Raw genomic sequence first — 20,248 nt, forward strand, 5'->3', positions numbered from 1 at the left:
ACCAGACTCGACTCCACCAGACCAGACCGGACTAGAGTAGACCAGACTAGACTCCACCAGACTAGAGTACACCAGACTAGAGTAGACTAGACTCCACCAGACTAGACTCCACCAGACTAGAGTAGACTAGACTCCACCAGACTAGACTCCACCAGACTAGAGTAGACTAGACTAGACTCCACCAGACTAGAGTAGACCAGACTAGACTCCACCAGACCGGACTAGAGTAGACCAGACTCGACTCCACCAGACCAGACCGGACTAGAGTAGACCAGACTAGACTCCACCAGACTAGAGTAGACCAGACTAGACTCCACCAGACTAGACTCCACCAGACTAGAGTAGACCAGACCAGACTAGACTAGACTCCACCAGACCAGACTAGACTAGACTCCACCAGACCAGACTAGACTCCACCAGACCAGACTAGACCGGACTAGACCAGACTAGACTAGACCAGACTACCACTAACCATCTGTGTGGCTTTCTCCCATGGTCTGGAGGTGTAGAGGATTGACATCTACAGAGTTCCAGCCTTGACAACCTTTACAGTCACATGACCCCCCCCCCATGGCCAAGACAGACTAATAATATGGTTACCCTCTCATCGTCACCCATTGTGAGAGGGATTTAAACACTTCAGATACAACCAGCATGACATCAGTTCTCGTCCCTCCCATTTCCCAACATCCCACAGTGTTATTCTGCTCTAAATGACAGTGATGTTATTTGTTGGTTCTTTACATCGCTGTGTAGTCATGGGAAACACAACGTGCCTTTGCTCAAACTTCCTTTCTGAGATGATTTCACAACTGTAATGTTCTCTCAAGCTATTACCTATGCATGGATCCTATTGAAGCTTGGTGTATGTTGTATTCTATATTATATTAACCAACAGAATGAAATAGTTCCTATATATTATGTATTTTTAGTTGTTGAGATCTTTAGCTAAACTGTTATCTATGCACCATTCCCCAGTCAATGATATGAAGCTCAAATACAGTATGTACATATTTCCCAGTCTGTATATTCGTCCCAAATGGCACCCTGTTCCCGTAGTGCTCTAGTTTTGACCAGGCCCATGCAGCTCTGGTCAACAGTAGTGTACTCTAATAGAGATTAGGGTGCTGTGTGGGAAACATGTCCTTTTCAACACACGATCATGTTGTTTTCATGATTCATAGTAATTCATCATATTTTGTTTTCTGTTTTCTGTGATAATAATCGACGGAAAGTGATTGTCTCATTGATAATCGACGGAAAGTGATTGTCTCATTGATAATCGACGGAAAGTGATTGTCTCATTGACAATCGACGGAAAGTGATTGTCTCATTGACAATCGACGGAAAGTGATTGTCTCATTGATAATCAAAGTGAACAGAAGCAATGTATGATTTTTAAAATTCAAACCCTGATTTAATAGCAATATTTTGAATTGAACTTCAGACTTAAAGATGTGTTTGTGATGGATAATGTTTGCCCTACCTCTAACAATACATTGTGTTATCTGTGCCAAAGCCTTGCTATGCATATAGAAAATGGCAACTTTTACATGAGTCATGAGTCACCCCCTAGATCTCCTTTAGAGGTCATCCACCGTTTCCAAAACATACTGATTCCTACAGCTGTCACCATTCAGTTCCCATAACATACTGAATCCTACAGCTGTCACCCTTCAGTTCCCATAACATACTGAATCCTACAGCTGTCACCCTTCAGTTCCCATAACATACTGAATCCTACAGCTGTCACCATTCAGTTCCCATAACATACTGAATCCTGTTCACATGGTCCTGTGGTGGGGTAGTCTACTGGTGTTGCCCACATGGTCCTGTGGTGGGGTAGTCTACTGGTGTTGTCCACATGGTCCTGTGGTGGGGTAGTCTACTGGTGTTGTCCACATGGTCCTGTGGTGGGGTAGTCTACTGGTGTTGTCCACATGGTCCTGTGGTGGGGTGGTGGGGTAGTCTACTGGTGTTGTCCACATGGTCCTGTGGTGGGGTAGTCTACTGGTGTTGTCCACATGGTCCTGTGGTGGGTGGTGGGTGGTGGGGTAGTCTACTGGTGTTGTCCACATGGTCCTGTGTTGGGGTAGTCTACTGGTGTTGTCCACATGGTCCTGTGGTGGGGTGGTGGGGTAGTCTACTGGTGTTGTCCACATGGTCCTGTGGTGGGTGGTGGGGTAGTCTACTGGTGTTGTCCACATGGTCTTGTGGTGGGGTAGTCTACTGGTGTTGTCCACATGGTCTTGTGGTGGGGTAGTCTACTGGTGTTGTCCACATGGTCTTGTGGTGGGGTAGTCTACTGGTGTTGTCCACATGGTCTTGTGGTGGGTGGTGGGGTAGTCTACTGGTGTTGTCCACATGGTCCTGTGGTGGGTGGTGGGGTAGTCTACTAGTGTTGTCCACATGGTCTTGTGGTGGGGTAGTCTACTGGTGTTGTCCACATGGTCTTGTGGTGGGGTAGTCTACTGGTGTTGTCCACATGGTCTTGTGGTGGGGTAGTCTACTGGTGTTGTCCACATGGTCTTGTGGTGGGGTAGTCTACTGGTGTTGTCCACATGGTCTTGTGGTGGGGTGGTGGGTGGTGGGGTAGTCTACTGGTGTTGTCCACATGGTCTTGTGGTGGGTGGTGGGGTAGTCTACTGGTGTTGTCCACATGGTCTTGTGGTGGGTGGTGGGGTAGTCTACTGGTGTTGTCCACATGGTCTTGTGGTGGGGTAGTTTACTGGTGTTGTCCACATGGTCTTGTGGTGGGGTAGTCTACTGGTGTTGTCCACATGGTCTTGTGGTGGGGTAGTCTACTGGTGTTGTCCACATGGTCTTGTGGTGGGGTAGTCTACTGGTGTTGTCCACATGGTCTTGTGGTGGGGTAGTCTACTGGTGTTGTTCAGATGGTCCTGTGGTGGGGTGGTCTACTGGTGTTGTCCACATGGTCTTGTGGTGGGGTAGTCTACTGGTGTTGTCCACATGGTCCTGTGGTGGGGTAGTCTACTGGTGTTGTCCACATGGTCCTGTGGTGGGTGGTGGGGTAGTCTACTGGTGTTGTTCACATGGTCCTGTGTTGGGGTAGTCTACTGGTGTTGTCCACATGGTCCTGTGGTGGGTGGTGGGTGGTGGGGTAGTCTACTGGTGTTGTCCACATGGTCCTGTGTTGGGGTAGTCTACTGGTGTTGTCCACATGGTCCTGTGGTGGGGTAGTCTACTGGTGTTGTCCACATGGTCTTGTGGTGGGGTAGTCTACTGGTGTTGTCCACATGGTCTTGTGGTGGGGTAGTCTACTGGTGTTGTCCACATGGTCTTGTGGTGGGGTAGTCTACTGGTGTTGTTCAGATGGTCCTGTGGTGGGGTGGTCTACTGGTGTTGTCCACATGGTCTTGTGGTGGGGTAGTCTACTGGTGTTGTCCCCATGGTCCTGTGGTGGGGTAGTCTACTGGTGTTGTCCACATGGTCTTGTGGTGGGGTAGTCTACTGGTGTTGTTCAGATGGTCCTGTGGTGGGGTGGTCTACTGGTGTTGTCCACATGGTCTTGTGGTGGGGTTGTCTACTGGTGTTGTCCACATGGTCTTGTGGTGGGGTAGTCTACTGGTGTTGTTCAGATGGTCCTGTGGTGGGGTAGTCTACTGGTGTTGTTCAGATGGTCCTGTGGTGGGGTAGTCTACTGGTGTTGTTCAGATGGTCCTGTGGTGGGGTAGTCTACTGGTGTTGTTCAGATGGTCCTGTGGTGGGGTAGTCTACTGGTGTTGTTCAGATGGTCCTGTGGTGGGGTAGTCTACTGGTGTTGTCCACATGGTCCTGTGGTGGGGTAGTCTACTGGTGTTGTCCACATGGTCTTGTAGTGGGGTAGTCTACTGGTGTTGTTCAGATGGTCCTGTGGTGGGGTGGTCTACTGGTGTTGTCCACATGGTCTTGTGGTGGGGTAGTCTACTGGTGTTGTCCACATGGTCTTGTGGTGGGGTAGTCTACTGGTGTTGTTCAGATGGTCCTGTGGTGGGGTAGTCTACTGGTGTTGTTCAGATGGTCCTGTGGTGGGGTAGTCTACTGGTGTTGTTCAGATGGTCCTGTGGTGGGGTAGTCTACTGGTGTTGTTCAGATGGTCCTGTGGTGGGGTAGTCTACTGGTGTTGTTCAGATGGTCCTGTGGTGGGGTAGTCTACTGGTGTTGTTCAGATGGTCCTGTGGTGGGGTAGTCTACTGGTGTTGTCCACATGGTCCTGTGGTGGGGTAGTCTACTGGTGTTGTCCACATGGTCCTGTGGTGGGGTGGTCTACTGGTGTTGTCCACATGGTCTTGTGGTGGGGTGGTCTACTGGTGTTGTCCACATGGTCCTGTGGTGGGGTGGTCTACTGGTGTTGTCCACATGGTCTTGTGGTGGGGTGGTCTACTGGTGTTGTCCACATGGTCCTGTGGTGGGGTGGTCTACTGGTGTTGTCCACATGGTCTTGTGGTGGGGTGGTCTACTGGTGTTGTCCACATGGTCTTGTGGTGGGGTGGTCTACTGGTGTTGTCCACATGGTCTTGTGGTGGGGTGGTCTACTGGTGTTGTCCACATGGTCTTGTGGTGGGGTGGTCTACTGGTGTTGTCCACATGGTCCTGTGGTGGGGTAGTCTACTGGTGTTGTCCACATGGTCTTGTGGTGGGGTAGTCTACTGGTGTTGTCCACATGGTCTTGTGGTGGGGTAGTCTACTGGTGTTGTTCAGATGGTCTTGTGGTGGGGTAGTCTACTGGTGTTGTCCACATGGTCTTGTGGTGGGGTAGTCTACTGGTGTTGTCCACATGGTCTTGTGGTGGGGTAGTCTACTGGTGTTGTCCACATGGTCTTGTGGTGGGGTAGTCTACTGGTGTTGTCCACATGGTCTTGTGGTGGGGTGGTCTACTGGTGTTGTCCACATGGTCTTGTGGTGGGGTGGTCTACTGGTGTTGTTCAGATGGTCTTGTGGTGGGGTAGTCTACTGGTGTTGTCCACATGGTCTTGTGGTGGGGTAGTCTACTGGTGTTGTCCACATGGTCTTATGGTGGGGTGGTCTACTGGTGTTGTCCACATGGTCTTGTGGTGGGGTAGTCTACTGGTGTTGTCCACATGGTCTTGTGGTGGGGTGGTCTACTGGTGTTGTTCAGATGGTCTTGTGGTGGGGTAGTCTACTGGTGTTGTCCACATGGTCTTGTGGTGGGGTGGTCTACTGGTGTTGTCCACATGGTCTTGTGGTGGGGTGGTATTCAGTCTGGTTGGATAATGTCATTATCTATAAAGGTAAGAAGTCGATTGTTTGTTTGAAGAGAAGCTTCCAGTCTGTTTCATCACAATGCTCTTAACGTCTTACCAGAAACAGGCTGACAGATTCTTCTGGAGCTGGTATCATCTCTGCCTCATCTCGAAAAGGAAGGAGACCTTAGCCTTGATTTTCAGTTTTGGCCCGATGGCGACATCGGGATTTTGAAATTCAACGGAGGGATGCATTTTTTGTGGGACTAATTGTTTGTTATAATCAATCAAAGAAGCCTCCCGTGTGGCGCAGTGGTCTAAGCTACTGCATCGCAGAGCTAGAAGTGTCATTACAGACCCGGGTTCGATCCCAGGCTGTGTCATAGCTGGCCGTGACTGAAAGACCCGTGAGGCAGCACATAATTGGCCCATTGTTGTTTGGGTTAGGAGAGGGTTTGGCAGGCCAAGATTTCCTTGTCCCATCGCTCTAGTGCCTCCTGTGGCAGACCAGGCGCATGCACGCAGACACGGTCGCCAGGTGTACGGTGTTTCCTCCGACACATTAAAGCAGCTGGTTTCCGGGGATAAGCGGGCATTGTGTCAAGAAACAGTGCTGCTTGGCAGGGTCGTGTTTCGACCTTCGCCTCTCCCGAGTCCTTAGGGGAGTTGCAGCGATGGGACAAGACTGTTACTACCAATTCAGATATCATGAAATTGGGGAGAAAAAAGGGGTAAAAAAATAAAAAATAATTATGTCTCTTGATCTGCTCACGGGCCATACTTTGCCCCCCCCCTCCCCCTTGCTCTAAGGTACATGCAGGACCTCACAGGAGCCAAGTGCAGGCACCTTAAATGTTCAACTGCTTGAGCTCTTGTTCCTATATTATCTCAAAAGTATTGTGGAGCTCCTGCAGCTAAATATAAGCAGTACTGGAAACCAACATGAGTACCGACACCTACTTCAATCCATGTCAAGCACTGGGTTATATGGAATAGCAATTGTCTTACTCGTGAGAATAGGACATCCTATCACAGTACACTGTCACAACACAACATGCTTGTTTGTTTGAGGCCCTTTTATTATTGGTAAAGACAAAACATTTATTGGGAAAATGGGATATAATTGTGAAAAATGGTATCAAATCAAATTGTATTTGTCACATGTGCCATATAGAACAGATGTAGACTTTACTGTGAAATGCTTACTGACGAGCCCTTTACCAACAATGCAGAATTACAAAGTAAGAATTGAATGGTAAAGAAAATGCAATTGAATTCTGCATCGTTCTATTGTCTTTCTAGTATCAATGTTCCACCAAACTCCATGTCAGGTCAATATAATAATATACATACCCTGGTCTGGCTCTTGATATACTCTGGTCTGGCTCTTGATATACCCTGGCCTGTGTGCCAGCCTCTTGAGATACCCTGGCCTGTGTGCCAGGCTCTTGATATACCCTGGCCTGTGTGCCAGGCTCTTGAGATACCCTGGCCTGTGTGCCAGGCTCTTGAGATACCCCGGCCTGTGTGCCAGGCTCTTGAGATACCCTGGCCTGTGTGCCAGGCTCTTGAGATACCCTGGCCTGTGTGCCAGGCTCTTGAGATACCCCGGCCTGTGTGCCAGGCTCTTGAGATACCCTGGCCTGTGTGCCAGGCTCTTGAGATACCCTGGCCTGTGTGCCAGGCTCTTGAGATACCCTGGCCTGTGTGCCAGGCTCTTGAGATACCCTGGCCTGTGTGCCAGGCTCTTGACAACTTCTTATGGAATTGTCTTTAAGCTTGAAAATGACATTGGAGTTGGCAAAAGCACAGGGACCAGGCTATATACAGTGCCTTCGGAAAATATTCAGACCCCTCGACTTTTTCCAAATTTTGTTACGTTACACCCTTATTCTAAAATGTATAAAATAAAAATGTACATAAAGTACCAGTCAAACATTTGGACACACCTACTCATTCAAGCTTTTTTCTTTATTTTGACTATTTTCTACATTGTAAAATAATAGTGAAGACATCAAAACTATGAAATAACACACATGGAATCATGTAGTAACGAAAAGTGTTAAACAAATGAAAATATATTTGAGATTCTTCAAAGTAGCCACCCTTTGCCTTGATGACAGTTTTGCACTCTTGGCATTCTCTCAACCAGCTTCATGAGGTAGTCACCTGGAATGCATTTCAATTAACAGGCGTGCGCTGTTAAAAGTGAATTTGTGAAATTTCTTTCCTTTTTAATGCGTTTGAGCCAATCAGTTGTGTTGTGACAAGGTAGGGGAGGTATACAGAAGATAGCCCTATCTGGTAAAAGACCAAGTCTATATGATGGCAGGAACAGCTCAAATAAGAGAAATGACAGTCCATCATTATTTTAAAACATGAAAGTCAGTCAATACGAAACATTTCAAGAACTTGATGAAACTGGCTCTCATGAGGACCTCCACATGAAAGGAAGACCCAGAGTTACCTCTGCTGCAGAGGATAAGTTCATTGGAGTGGTATTTCAGTTTTGATGTCTTCACTATTATTCTACAATGTAGAAGATAGTAAAATGAAAAGAAAAACCCTTGAATGAGTAGGTGCTCTAAAACTTTTGACCGGTAGTGTATATGTCTTGGACCAGGCTATATATGTATGTCTGTATCTTTTCTGTTGACAATTTATCAGTGTATCATATTTTCTTTATTTCTTGATGTGCATAACTGTTGGCTGACCAGCCGTGCCTGACTTGGGCAGGAGCTCTGTTGGCTGACCAGCCGTGCCTGACTTGGGCAGGAGCTCTGTTTGCTGACCAGCCGTGCCTGACTTGGGCAGGAGCTCTGTTGGCTGACCAGCCGTGCCTGACTTGGGCAGGAGCTCTGTTGGCTGACCAGCCGTGCCTGACTTGGGCAGGAGCTCTGTTGGCTGACCAGCCGTGCCTGACTTGGGCAGGAGCTCACTGGAGCTGAGTACCAGCACCTCAAATGTCCCTCTTATCGAATATTAGCTGAAATTTATTGTGAAGCTCCTGCACCTGAATATAAACAGTACCGGCACCTATTTCAGTCCATGTCAAGCACAGCTGGGCAGCGTGGGAGGGAGGGGCTAGCGCTGTTGGTTTTATATAGAGAAAGATAGCTCTGGTCCAGGTTGTGGTTTGGTAATGTTCTCAAAGTCGCCCTGGACCAGAGCTATAGACATTAACACGTCCATTATAGATGTAGTGTATCTCTGCTTTGGTGAACGACAATATAAGCTCTTTGTCTTACTTTATACGTTTGTACTTCTGTGAAATAAAAGATTATTATTTTATCACATGCTTGCTCTTTACTATTCTATAGATTACTATTAGAGGGTTGGACAATTATGGGAACTTTACCATTCTGTACATTACTATTAGAGGGTTGGACAATTATGGGAACTTTACCATTCTGTACATTACTATTAGAGGGTTGGACAATTATGGGAACTTTACCATTCTGTACATTACTATTAGAGGGTTGGACAATTATGGGAACTTTACCATTCTGTACATTACTATTAGAGGGTTGGACAATTATGGGAACTTTACCATTCTGTACATTACTATTAGAGGGTTGGACAATTATGGGAACTTTACCATTCTGTACATTACTATTAGAGGGTTGGACAATTATGGGAACTTTACCATTCTGTACATTACTATTAGAGGGTTGGACAATTATGGGAACTTTACCATTCTGTACATTACTATTAGAGGGTTGGACAATTATGGGAACTTTACCATTCTGTACATTACTATTAGAGGGTTGGACAATTATGGGAACTTTACCATTCTGTACATTACTATTAGAGGGTTGGACAATTATGGGAACTTTACCATTCTGTACATTACTATTAGAGGGTTGGACAATTATGGGAACTTTCCCAAACTTCCCAGGTTTGATTTCCTGCTTACATACTGCATTTATAAACACATTACCATAGATAACATCAATTAATCATATTTGGTATAGATTTGAACAATAGACTTGTTTATATTGCTCTAAGTGGTCCTTCCATCCTGTGGTCAGCCTTACCCAACCCTCCTGATCCCCTAAAGGACAAGTCTCAACCCAGGAAGTTGTTACTTCAAAAGGGTACAATGTGTTGTCTTTGAGACAAATTAATTATGTTATTTTAGTAAAACCCCATAACAAGACGACCCTGCTCTCCTCAACAGAGCTGTTTTGGGGTTATTCCACTTGGCCCCTGAAACGGACTGTCCTGTCAAAGTCCCATAACCCTCCTCTCCCTGACAGTCCCATAACCCCCCTCTCCCTGACAGTCCCATAACCCTCCTCTCCCTGACAGTCCCATAACCCTCCTCTCCCTGACAGTCCCATAACCCTCCTCTCCCTAACAGAGTCCGATAACCCTCCTCTCCCTGACAGTCCCATAACCCTCCTCTCCCTGACAGTCCCATAACCCTCCTCTCCCTGACAGTCCCATAACCCTCCTCTCCCTGACAGTCCCATAACCATCCTCTCCCTGACAGTCAAATCAAATGTATTTATATAGCCCTTCGTACATCAGCTGATATCTCAAAGTGCTGTACAGAAACCCAGCCTAAAACCCCAAACAGCAAGCAATGCAGGTGTAGAAGCACGGTCCCATAACCCTCCTCTCCCTGACAGTCCCATAACCCTCCTCTACCTGACAGAACATGACCAATCAATATGAATGCATCTGATTATTATTGTTATATTTTCATCAGAAAAGGCAGGAAGTCTGTCTACCAGTGACAGAATGTTGATTTAAAAGTTGAATAGGTATTTTTACAAATAGACATTTTGAACCTTTACGTTGTACCTGTTCCTGTGTGTCAGTCTGTCTCTTCTGAGATGGAGAGAGGACACTGTCCTTCCTGGTAGTAGTAGTAACAGAACCCGATTACTACCACTGACACAAACAGATTCTTCTGAGATGGAGAGAGGACACTGTCCTTCCTGGTAGTAGTAGTAACAGAACCCGATTACTACCACTGACACAAACAGATTCTTCTGAGATGGAGAGAGGACACTGTCCTTCCTGGTAGTAGTAGTAACAGAACCCGATTACTACCACTGACACAAACAGATTCTTCTGAGATGGAGAGAGGACACTGTCCTTCCTGGTAGTAGTAGTAACAGAACCCGATTACTACCACTGACACAAACAGATTCTTCTGAGATGGAGAGAGGACACTGTCCTTCCTGGTAGTAGTAGTAACAGAACCCGATTACTACCACTGACACAAACAGATTCTTCTGAGATGGAGAGAGGACACTGTCCTTCCTGGTAGTAGTAGTAACAGAACCCGATTACTACCACTGACACAAACAGATTCTTCTGAGATGGAGAGAGGACACTGTCCTTCCTGGTAGTAGTAGTAACAGAACCCGATTACTACCACTGACACAAACAGATTCTTCTGAGATGGAGAGAGGACACTGTCCTTCCTGGTAGCAGTAGTAACAGAACCCGATTACTACCACTGACACAAACAGATTCTTCTGAGATGGAGAGAGGACACTGTCCTTCCTGGTAGTAGTAGTAACAGGACCCGATTACTACCACTGACACAAACAGATTATTCTGAGATGGAGAGAGGACACTGTCCTTCCTGGTAGTAGTAGTAACAGAACCCGATTACTACCACTGACACAAACAGATTCTTCTGAGATGGAGAGAGGACACTCCTTCCTGGTAGTAGTAGTAACAGAACCCGATTACTACCACTGACACAAACAGATTCTTCTGAGATGGCCTTCTCTATTTAACTGCAGTCACTGACCCTCCTTAAGGCTAAGTGCCCTGCTTACAAGAAACAGGAAATGCTGCCCCGGTCAGACAGGAAGGACAGTGTCCTCTGTCCAGGACAGGGACTGGTGCCAAGACAGCCAGAGGCAGAGTGGAACAACCTCGCATAGAGGGAAGTGTTATGGGACTTTGTTAGGGAGAGGAGGGTTATGGGATTCTTTCAGGGAGAGGAGGGTTATGGGATTCTTTCAGGGAGAGGAGGGTTATGGGATTCTTTCAGGGAGAGGAGGGTTATGGGATTCTTTCAGGGAGAGGAGGGTTATGGGACTGTCAGGGAGAAGAGGGTTATGGGACTGTCAGGGAGAGGAGGGTTATGGGACTGTCAGGGAGAGGAGGGTTATGGGACTGTCAGGGAGAGGAGGGTTATGGGACTGTCAGGGAGAAGAGGGTTATGGGACTGTCAGGGAGAAGAGGGTTATGGGACTGTCAGGGAGAAGAGGGTTATGGGACTGTCAGGGAAAGGAGGGTTATGGGACTATCAGGGAGAGGAGGGTTATGGGACTGTCAGGGAGAGGAGGGTTATGGGACTGTCAGGGAGAAGAGGCTTATGGGACTGTCAGGGAGAAGAGGGTTATGGGACTGTCAGGGAGAAGAGGGCTATGGGACTGTCAGGGAGAGGAGGGTTATGGGACTGTCAGGGAGAGGAGGGTTATGGGACTGTCAGGGAGAAGAGGGTTATGGGACTGTCAGGGAGAGGAGGGTTATGGGACTGTCAGGGAGAAGAGGGCTATGGGACTGTCAGGGAGAGGAGGGTTATGGGACTGTCAGGGAGAAGAGGGTTATGGGACTGTCAGGGAGAGGAGGGTTATGGGACTGTCAGGGAGAGGAGGGTAATGGCTCACAGTCGGCGTTCCAATTTATCCCAAAGGTGTTTGATGGGGTTGAGGTCAGGGCTATGTGCAGGTCAGTCAAGTTCTTCCACACAAATCTCGACAAACCATTTCTGTATGGATCTCGTTTTGTGCACAGTGGCATTAACATGCTGAAACAGGAAAGGGCCTTCCCCAAAAAGTTGCAAGCATAGAATCGTTGTAAGCACCTTCCTGTCCGACCGGGGCAGCATTTCCTGTTTCCTGTAAGCAGGGCACTTAGCCTTAAGGAGGGTCAGTGACTGAAGTTAAATAGAGAAGGCCATCTCAGAAGAATCTGTTTGTGTCAGTGGTAGTAATCGGGTTCTGTTACTACTACTACCAGGAAGGACAGTGTCCTCTCTCCATCTCAGAAGAATCTGTTTGTGTCAGTGGTAGTAATCGGGTTCTGTTACTACTACTACCAGGAAGGACAGTGTCCTCTCTCCATCTCAGAAGAATCTGTTTGTGTCAGTGGTAGTAATCGGGTTCTGTTACTACTACTACCAGGAAGGACAGTGTCCTCTCTCCATCTCAGAAGAATCTGTTTGTGTCAGTGGTAGTAATCGGGTTCTGTTACTACTACTGTCCTCTCTCCATCTCAGAAGAATCTGTTGTGTCAGTGGTAGTAATCGGGTTCTGTTACTACTACTACCAGGAAGGACAGTGTCCTCTCTCCATCTCAGAAGAATCTGTTTGTGTCAGTGGTAGTAATCGGTTCTGTTACTACTACTACCAGGAAGGACAGTGTCCTCTCTCCATCTCAGAAGAATCTGTTTGTGTCAGTGGTAGTAATCGGTTCTGTTACTACTACTACCAGGAAGGACAGTGTCCTCTCTCCATCTCAGAAGAATCTGTTTGTGTCAGTGGTAGTAATCGGGTTCTGTTACTACTACGAGGAAGGACAGTGTCCTCTCTCCATCTCAGAAGAATCTGTTGTGTCAGTGGTAGTAATCGGGTTCTGTTACTACTACTACCAGGAAGGACAGTGTCCTCTCTCCATCTCAGAAGAATCTGTTTGTGTCAGTGGTAGTAATCGGGTTCTGTTACTACTACCAGGAAGGACAGTGTCCTCTCTCCATCTCAGAAGAATCTGTTTGTGTCAGTGATAGTAATCGGGTTCTGTTACTACTTCTACCAGGAAGGACAGTGTCCTCTCTCCATCTCAGAAGAGACAGACTGACACACAGGAACAGGTACAACGTAAAGGTTCAAAATGTCTATTTGTAAAAATATCTATTCAACTTTTAAATCAACATTCTGTCACTGGTAGACAGACTTCCTGCCTTTTCTGATGAAAATATAATAATAATAATCAGATGCATTCATATTGATTGGTCAAGTTCTGTCGTAATGATAACTGATTGGGCATGTTGTTATGAGGAGGCAGACTCCTGTTGTATCCTGGAAGCTCCTCCGAGGCCTTGCTCCGAGCGGCAGACTGATTCCTACCAACATGTATTTTTCCAGTGTATCTCGAGCAACACCCACTCACACCCATAAACCGCTTCAAAGTCCACACGGACACATTACTTAGCATACCGAGTGGTCCAGGGCACAGATTTATTTTGGAAAAAGAACAACTTTGAATCCATCCAGTCTTTACAACACAAGGTACCAATATCAAAATAAGATATACACTATATATATACACAAAAGTATGTGGACACCCCTTTAAATTAGTGGATTTGGCTACATCAGCCACACCCGTTCAGAACTGTAATAAAATAATTAATAATTGAGCACACAGCCATGCAATCTCCATAGACAAACATTGCCAGTCGAGCAGTCATAGGATGCCACATTTCCAACAAGTCAGTTCGTCAAATTTCTGCCCTGCTAGAGCTGCCCTGGGCGACTGTAAGTGCTGTATTGTGAAGTGGATACGTCTAGGAGCAACAACAGCTCAGCTGTGAAGTGGTAGGCCACACAAGCTCACAGAACGGGATCGCCGAGTGCTGAAGCATCGTCTGTCCTCGGTTGCAACACTCACTACAGAGTTCCAAACTGCCTCTGGAAGCAACGTCATGTTAAGAACTGTTTGTCTGAAGCTTCATGGGTTTGGGGAAGACCATTTCATGTTCCAGCTTGACAATGCCCCCGTGCCCAAAGAGAAGTTCATACAGAAATGATTTGTCGAGAGTGGTGAGGAAGAACTTGACTGGCCTGCATAGAACCCTGACCTCAACCCCATCAAACACCTTTCAGACTAATTGGAACGCCGACTCCGAGCCAGGCCTAATCACCCAACATCAGTGCCCAACCTCACTAATACTCTTGTGGCTGAATGGTAGCAAGTCACCACAGCAATGTTCCAACAGCTAGTGGAAAAACTTCCCAGAAGAGGCTGTTATAGCAGCAAAGAGGGGACCAACTCCATATTAATGCCCATGATTTTGGAACGAGATGTTGGAAGAGCAGGTGTCCACATACTGTTGGTCAGTGTAGTGTACTTAACATTTAAAATTCTAATTCAATAAATAATATTCAAACAAATCAAATGCTGAAATAAATACATGTGAATGATGAAACATATTTCATTCAGTACACACTGTGAATAAAGACAGCAGCAATAATTATCTTGATGCATAATGATAATGGACATGACATATGGTTAAACATAATAGTGTATAATAAGTTGACTCATCGATGCCCTCTGCAGGCCAGGTGGTCAAACTGCAGCACACAGCCACAGTATATTCATAGTGCACAATTTAGCGAAACATTTTGCAAAGCAACAAGTTTAGCAACAAAAAAAAACAAGTGTTTATTTTTAAACAATTTCAGGTTAAATCCCGGGCCTGTTTTAAACCTGTCTTACTCCGTTCAGTACCTAGTGAATATACCCACAGCTGTTCACCCTCTCATCAGAACACCAACTAATACAACTCAAATATTATGATCACAAAGTAGGAACATATTAAAGGAATGTTTAAACAGCGTTTCTCCAAATGTCATCTTCCCTCGATTATATAGATAAAAACATATCTTAACACAGAAAGCCTCGGTCTTTCCTAAAAACATATGTTAAAACATGACATCACCTAATGAGTACTACATCATCACTTAACATCAGGCAGCAACTGGAGGCTCCACCAATAAGAAACACTTATAATGTACTGCTCTGTTCCCTAGGACCTTCAGCTTCATAATGTACTGCTCTGCTCCCTAGGACCTTCAGCTTCATAATGTACTGCTCTGTTCCCTGGGACCTTCAGCTTCATAATGTACTGCTCTGTTCCCTAGGACCTTCAGCTTCATAATGTACTGCTCTGCTCCCTAGGACCTTCAGCTTCATAATGTACTGCTCTGCTCCCTAGGACCTTCAGCTTCATAATGTACTGCTCTGCTCCCTGGGACCTTCAGCTTCATAATGTACTGCTCTGTTCCCTGGGACCTTCAGCTTCATAATGTACTGCTCTGCTCCCTGGGACCTTCAGCTTCATAATGTACTGCTCTGTTCCCTAGGACCTTCAGCTTCATAATGTACTGCTCTGCTCCCTGGGACCTCCAGCTTCATAATGTACTGCTCTGCTCCCTGGGACCTCCAGCTTCATAATGTACTGCTCTGCTCCCTGGGACCTCCAGCTTCATAATGTACTGCTCTGCTCCCTGGGACCTCCAGCTTCATAATGTACTGCTCTGCTCCCTAGGACCTTCCATTCCATCCAAGTGGACACTTCAGGAGAAGAGTAGAGAATTAGAATGTCGCCTTTCCCTTTGATCCCGTCAGTAAAATACCCTCGTAGAACCATCCGACTCCTCCTTACATTCTGCTTAGCTGCACTGACAGCACAGCAGTAATCAGTCTGGTAATTACAAGGCTATAAAATACCTCACAGCTCGACATCAAGCACTTCCACACACTACTGCACTGACAGTCACACAGGACACAGCCTCCCAGCCTGAGAGTGACTGACTAGAGGAGGGAGGGAGGGAGGAGGCAGTTTAGTGGGGAGGTGGTGGAGGAAGAAGACGTGATCACTCCCGTGGTGTGAACAAAATAGACGAATGAGGCTGAGGCATTGTGGGGTTTACCGGTGTACCAAATGGCACCTTATTCCCTTCATAGTGCACTACTATTGACCAGAGCCCTATTCCCTATATAGTGCACTAATTTAGACCAGAGCCCTATTCCCTATATAGTGCACTACTTTAGACCAGATCCCTATAGAACCCTATTCCCTATATAGTGCACTACTTTAGACCAGATCCCTATAGAACCCTATTCCCTATATAGTGTACTACTATTGACCAGAGCCCTATTCACTATATAGGGAATAGGGTTCTGGTCAATAGTAGTGTACTATTTAGGGAATAGGGCACTGGTCTATAGTAGTGCACTACATATGGAATAGGGTTCTGGTCAATAGTAGTGCACTACATATAGAATAGGTTTCTGGTCAATAGTAGTACACTACATATGGAATAGGGTTCTGGTCAATAGTAGTGCACTATATAGGGAATAGAGTGCTATTAGGGAGGCGTAGTGTTGGCCCTTCCTTCCATCAGATGTCAATGGCGATGCCGTGCTTGGTGGAGATCACGTCTCGAGTTCCTGTCAGGTACATGAGCACAGAGCACAGGTGTGGCAGGGTGGCTGTGATGCTCACATACAGCCAATAGGAGATGGGGGCCGTGTTGCCGAACGGACACACCCACAGGCCATGGCGGACCCCGTCTCGGATGTGGTGTGAGGCCAGGGAGATAAACAGCAGCCAGGGTAGAGAGCACCACGAGTCCTTTAGCCTGCCCAGCCACAGCACCAGCCTCAGAGAGAAGCAGAGGACTGGGATTAGAGAGGAGCAGTGGAGGGGGGGGCGGTGGGGCAGGCTGGTGGCTGCCTGGAGGAAACAGGCAGAAAACATAGGTTATTGTTTATGTTTCTATTCTACATTCCTTCATGAACACTGTGGGCCAGATTCCCAGACACAGATTAGGCCTAGTACTGAACTAAGGTTGTTCCAATGGAGATCTTCATTGAGTTTATTAGTCCTAATCTTTTGTCTGTGAAAATGTAGCACACTAATCTATAACTGACGCTGAAAACCAAAGGGAGAAATCTTTCTTACTTTGAGCGACAGAGAGCCAGCCATATAGAAGTGATCCAGGTCTATAACAGAGGCCAGTATCCCTGCTAAGATAACTTCATAGAAGTCACTCTTCTTCTTGAGGCCAATGACGATAGCCCAGGACCAGAGGCCTATCAGACAATGGACGGTGTTGTCCAGCACTGCCCGCAGCCACAGGTGCTGTTGGAGTAGGGTCAGCTGCATGACGTGGTCAGCTAGCACACAGAAGGCCCCCAGCGCAGTGCTGGCCAGTAGGGAGGCAGAGGAGAAGGTCTGGAGCAATGCCTGGGCTTTCTCCGTCTCCACGGCCAGGCTCAGGGGCATGGAGCCACCCGTACCCCCAGCAGAGGAGGATGAGTCCAGCTTGGAGTGATACCCTCGCATGGCGCTTCTGGAGGGAGGAGGTCCACTTCCATAGGAGGTCAGCAACACCTAGATGGCAAACTAGAAGACAGTATACTGTAAACATAAATTACACATGATGGAACTAGCTCTAGTCCAGGGTAACATCATTGATAAGGCATGATGGAACTAGCTCTAGTCCAGGGTAACATCATTGATAAGGCATGATGGAACTAGCTCTAGTCCAGGGTAACATCATTGATAAGGCATGATGGAACTAGCTCTAGTCCAGGGTAACATCATTGATAAGGCAGGATGGAACTAGCTGTGGTCCAGGGTGTTTATGTGACGCTAGCTGATGCTGTGCCTTGAAGAAGGCTCAACATCAGAAACCTGGAAGTAATTGTCCTGGACCAGAGCTAGAATCAAACCTACACTGATCTAGACTTTAGCATAAAGTCACGTGGTATTTTTACTCGCTCTCTCCTTTTGATAACTGCTCCTTTAAGAAGTCACTGTGAATCATGATCTCTAAATAAATGTCTATCCTTCTGGAACTGAGGATATATGTAGGTCAGGCCAGGCTCACAGTAACCTGGGTTCAATTCATCAGTGCACACCGTAGCAAAACGTTTAGAAACAGAAGAAAAAAACTAACATTTACATTTATTTTTGGACAAGTTCAGTCCCTCTGTTTCAGTCTTCTTCCATTTGGTGCCTTGTGAATATGACCCTGAATTAGCCTGACTATAAACTAGAATAGGTTATACAATGTGCATAAGTAATTTCTTCAATTCATCTACCATTGTACATCCAAAAGAAAAGTCACTGACATCAATAAAAGGCTTGATCTTTCCACAGAGATGCAGACAGGCCTGAATGATGAGCGAGTTCCCAGGGAAAGTAACTCCTTATTTGTCCCCTTGTGTAATAAGATGTTTGATGGAAGAATACAGATAACTGCCGGTGGGAATTTCTTCTTGCTTTTGTGATGTTTTGTAGTGAACACATCTGTTTGATGTACAAAATGCAAGCATAGGCAGAATTCAACTCATGCACCTGGTTAAAGCTAGCGAACCAGCCGTGAAAATAGTTGCTTGTGTGTTTAGATGGGCAGAAGACTGGGGACTAAGACATCTGCATTGTTTGCTGTTTGGGGTTTTAGGCTGGGTTTCTGTACAGCACGTAACATCGGCTGATGTAAAAATGGCTTTATAAACACATTTGATTGATTTGTGAATAAGGAATAACTACGTTAGGTAAAAATACTTCATTGTGTTAAAAAAAATATATCAAAAAGTTAATATCACGACGTTAACCAGCTGGATAACAAACTAACTATTGGATCAGTTTAGACTGTGCAACATCACGTGAAAAACAAAAAACATTTTTTAGATTTAATCATCTTGAAATACAAAAGTAGATTTATTTAGCTAGCTAGGTCATTTATTAGCTATGTAATGCTAGGTAATAACAGCTAGCTAAGGAATCCCGCACCTATCTGCGATAGACTACAGACAGGTGTTTGAGTACCAAGATTTAGCAAATGTGATAAGGCCAAAGTTATTAAAATGAAATAACGCCGTTGATCAAAACGATAACAATACTTTGTCTCTTACCCCATTGTAGCTAAATTCGTTTATCAACTGTAAGCTAGCGACGGTCTGTCCGCACAGTTTCTACCGCCTTAACCCAGAGGCGCAGCATACGGGACTTCCGGGTACGCTGAGAAACAGATCAAACGGACCAGGTCGGCGTTTGGGGTTTCAGAAGTCAATGAGAGAATTTAAAACTTCTTCCGTAGTTGTTAATTTTCTCGAAATCTAAAAACATAACCTGGATTCGAGTTAATGTATGAAGTAGTTGAACATGTTATTACCCCGAACGTCGTGAAGGTGACAAAATATTATGTTTACATTTATGTCAAAAGTAACTTTATATCTAGGGACTGACGTTTATTTTTGAAGGATTGCACATGCGCAGTTCTGCACGATAAGACCCGATGACGTGTTTCTACCCGGGAGTTTAGCGAGCGAACGTCCCCATGACACGTGATCGGGGATTTCTATTGAAGAAGCAGTTTCAGCCTATCTTTATACAGTACCGTCTTTGGTCTGTTTGTGTCTGTCTGTGTATTGTAAAAAGAAAAAACACTCTCCAGTTCCGCTTCCCTTAGAAGACATAATTGGTGGAAAGAGCTGTCAGTAATTTATTGCGGAAGAATGAATGTCCAATCATGGATGAGATTGGGCCAACCATAATAATTAGTTTATCCTTTGTTTGGCACACTGTAAACATATTCTTAAAATAACATTTCTAATCAAATTAAATCTAAATGTATTGGTCAAATACACATATTTGCGGCTGTGACAAAATGCTTGTGTTCCTAGCTCCAACAGTGCAGTAATATCTAACAATACAGAACAAAAATCTAAAAGGTAAAATAATGGAATTAAGAAATATATAAATATTAGAATGAGCAGTGTAAGAGTCCGGATTATATATACACGGAACAAAAATATAAATGCAAAATGTAAAATGCTGGTCCCATGTTTCATTTTTCCTTCTCCATAACATTGTAAAAATCTGAAACTTTTTCTTCAAAAACGATGCAGAAAAGCTCATCTGTGCCAATTAGACTACTGCAAAGCTCTACTTTCCAGGCAACCGGATAAAGCACTAAATAAACTTCAGTTAGTGCTAAAAAAACAGCTGCTAGAATCTTGACTGGAATCAAAAGATGTGATCATATTATTCCTCCAGTGTTAGCCTCTCTACACTGGCTTCCTGTTAACGCCAGTGGCGATATTAGCATGTAAAAAACAAACAAGTGGGATGCATACCAGCAGCCACTACACAACACAACACTAAACAATACATCTATCCTGCCACGTCACAGAAATCTGCTCCTTTTATTCTCTGTCCCCAACACAGTAGACGACCAGTTCTGTTAGGCTTTAGCCGTCCCCTCATCCTACTCCTC

General features: G+C 45.7%; 1 protein-coding gene across 2 annotated transcripts; it reads right to left on the minus strand.

The window, feature by feature from the left end:
• Positions 1–16,208: 16,208 nt before the first annotated feature.
• Positions 16,209–19,032, minus strand: tmem267 (transmembrane protein 267). Of its 2 annotated transcripts, none has more exons than XM_024408574.2 (3): positions 17,930–18,809; positions 16,924–17,367; positions 16,209–16,695 (listed from the first exon to the last, which is right to left on the minus strand). In XM_024408574.2, the coding sequence occupies exons 2-3, from the start codon at positions 17,305–17,307 to the stop codon at positions 16,360–16,362; spliced, it is 720 nt and encodes a 239-aa protein (XP_024264342.1). In that variant the 5' UTR covers positions 17,308–17,367; positions 17,930–18,809; the 3' UTR covers positions 16,209–16,359. The 2 variants fall into 2 exon arrangements, with proteins under 2 accessions (XP_024264342.1, XP_024264341.1); XM_024408573.2 differs by lacking the exon at positions 17,930–18,809 and adding an exon at positions 18,885–19,032 and having other exon boundaries at positions 16,210–16,695.
• Between the last annotated feature and the right edge of the window lie 1,216 nt (positions 19,033–20,248).

Source organism: Oncorhynchus tshawytscha, linkage group LG09 (genome assembly GCF_018296145.1).
Source record: "Oncorhynchus tshawytscha isolate Ot180627B linkage group LG09, Otsh_v2.0, whole genome shotgun sequence".
NCBI classification, from domain to species: domain Eukaryota; kingdom Metazoa; phylum Chordata; class Actinopteri; order Salmoniformes; family Salmonidae; genus Oncorhynchus; species Oncorhynchus tshawytscha.

Excerpts from the sequence above, each read along its gene's own strand:
- tmem267 (XM_024408574.2), bottom strand. The coding sequence starts at position 17,307 with ATGCGAGGGTATCACTCCAAGCTGGACTCATCCTCCTCTGCTGGGGGT. Across the intron at positions 16,696-16,923 it reads CTGGCTCTCTGTCGCTCAAA|GCAGCCACCAGCCTGCCCCA; the intron begins GTAAGAAAGATT and ends TGTTTCCTCCAG.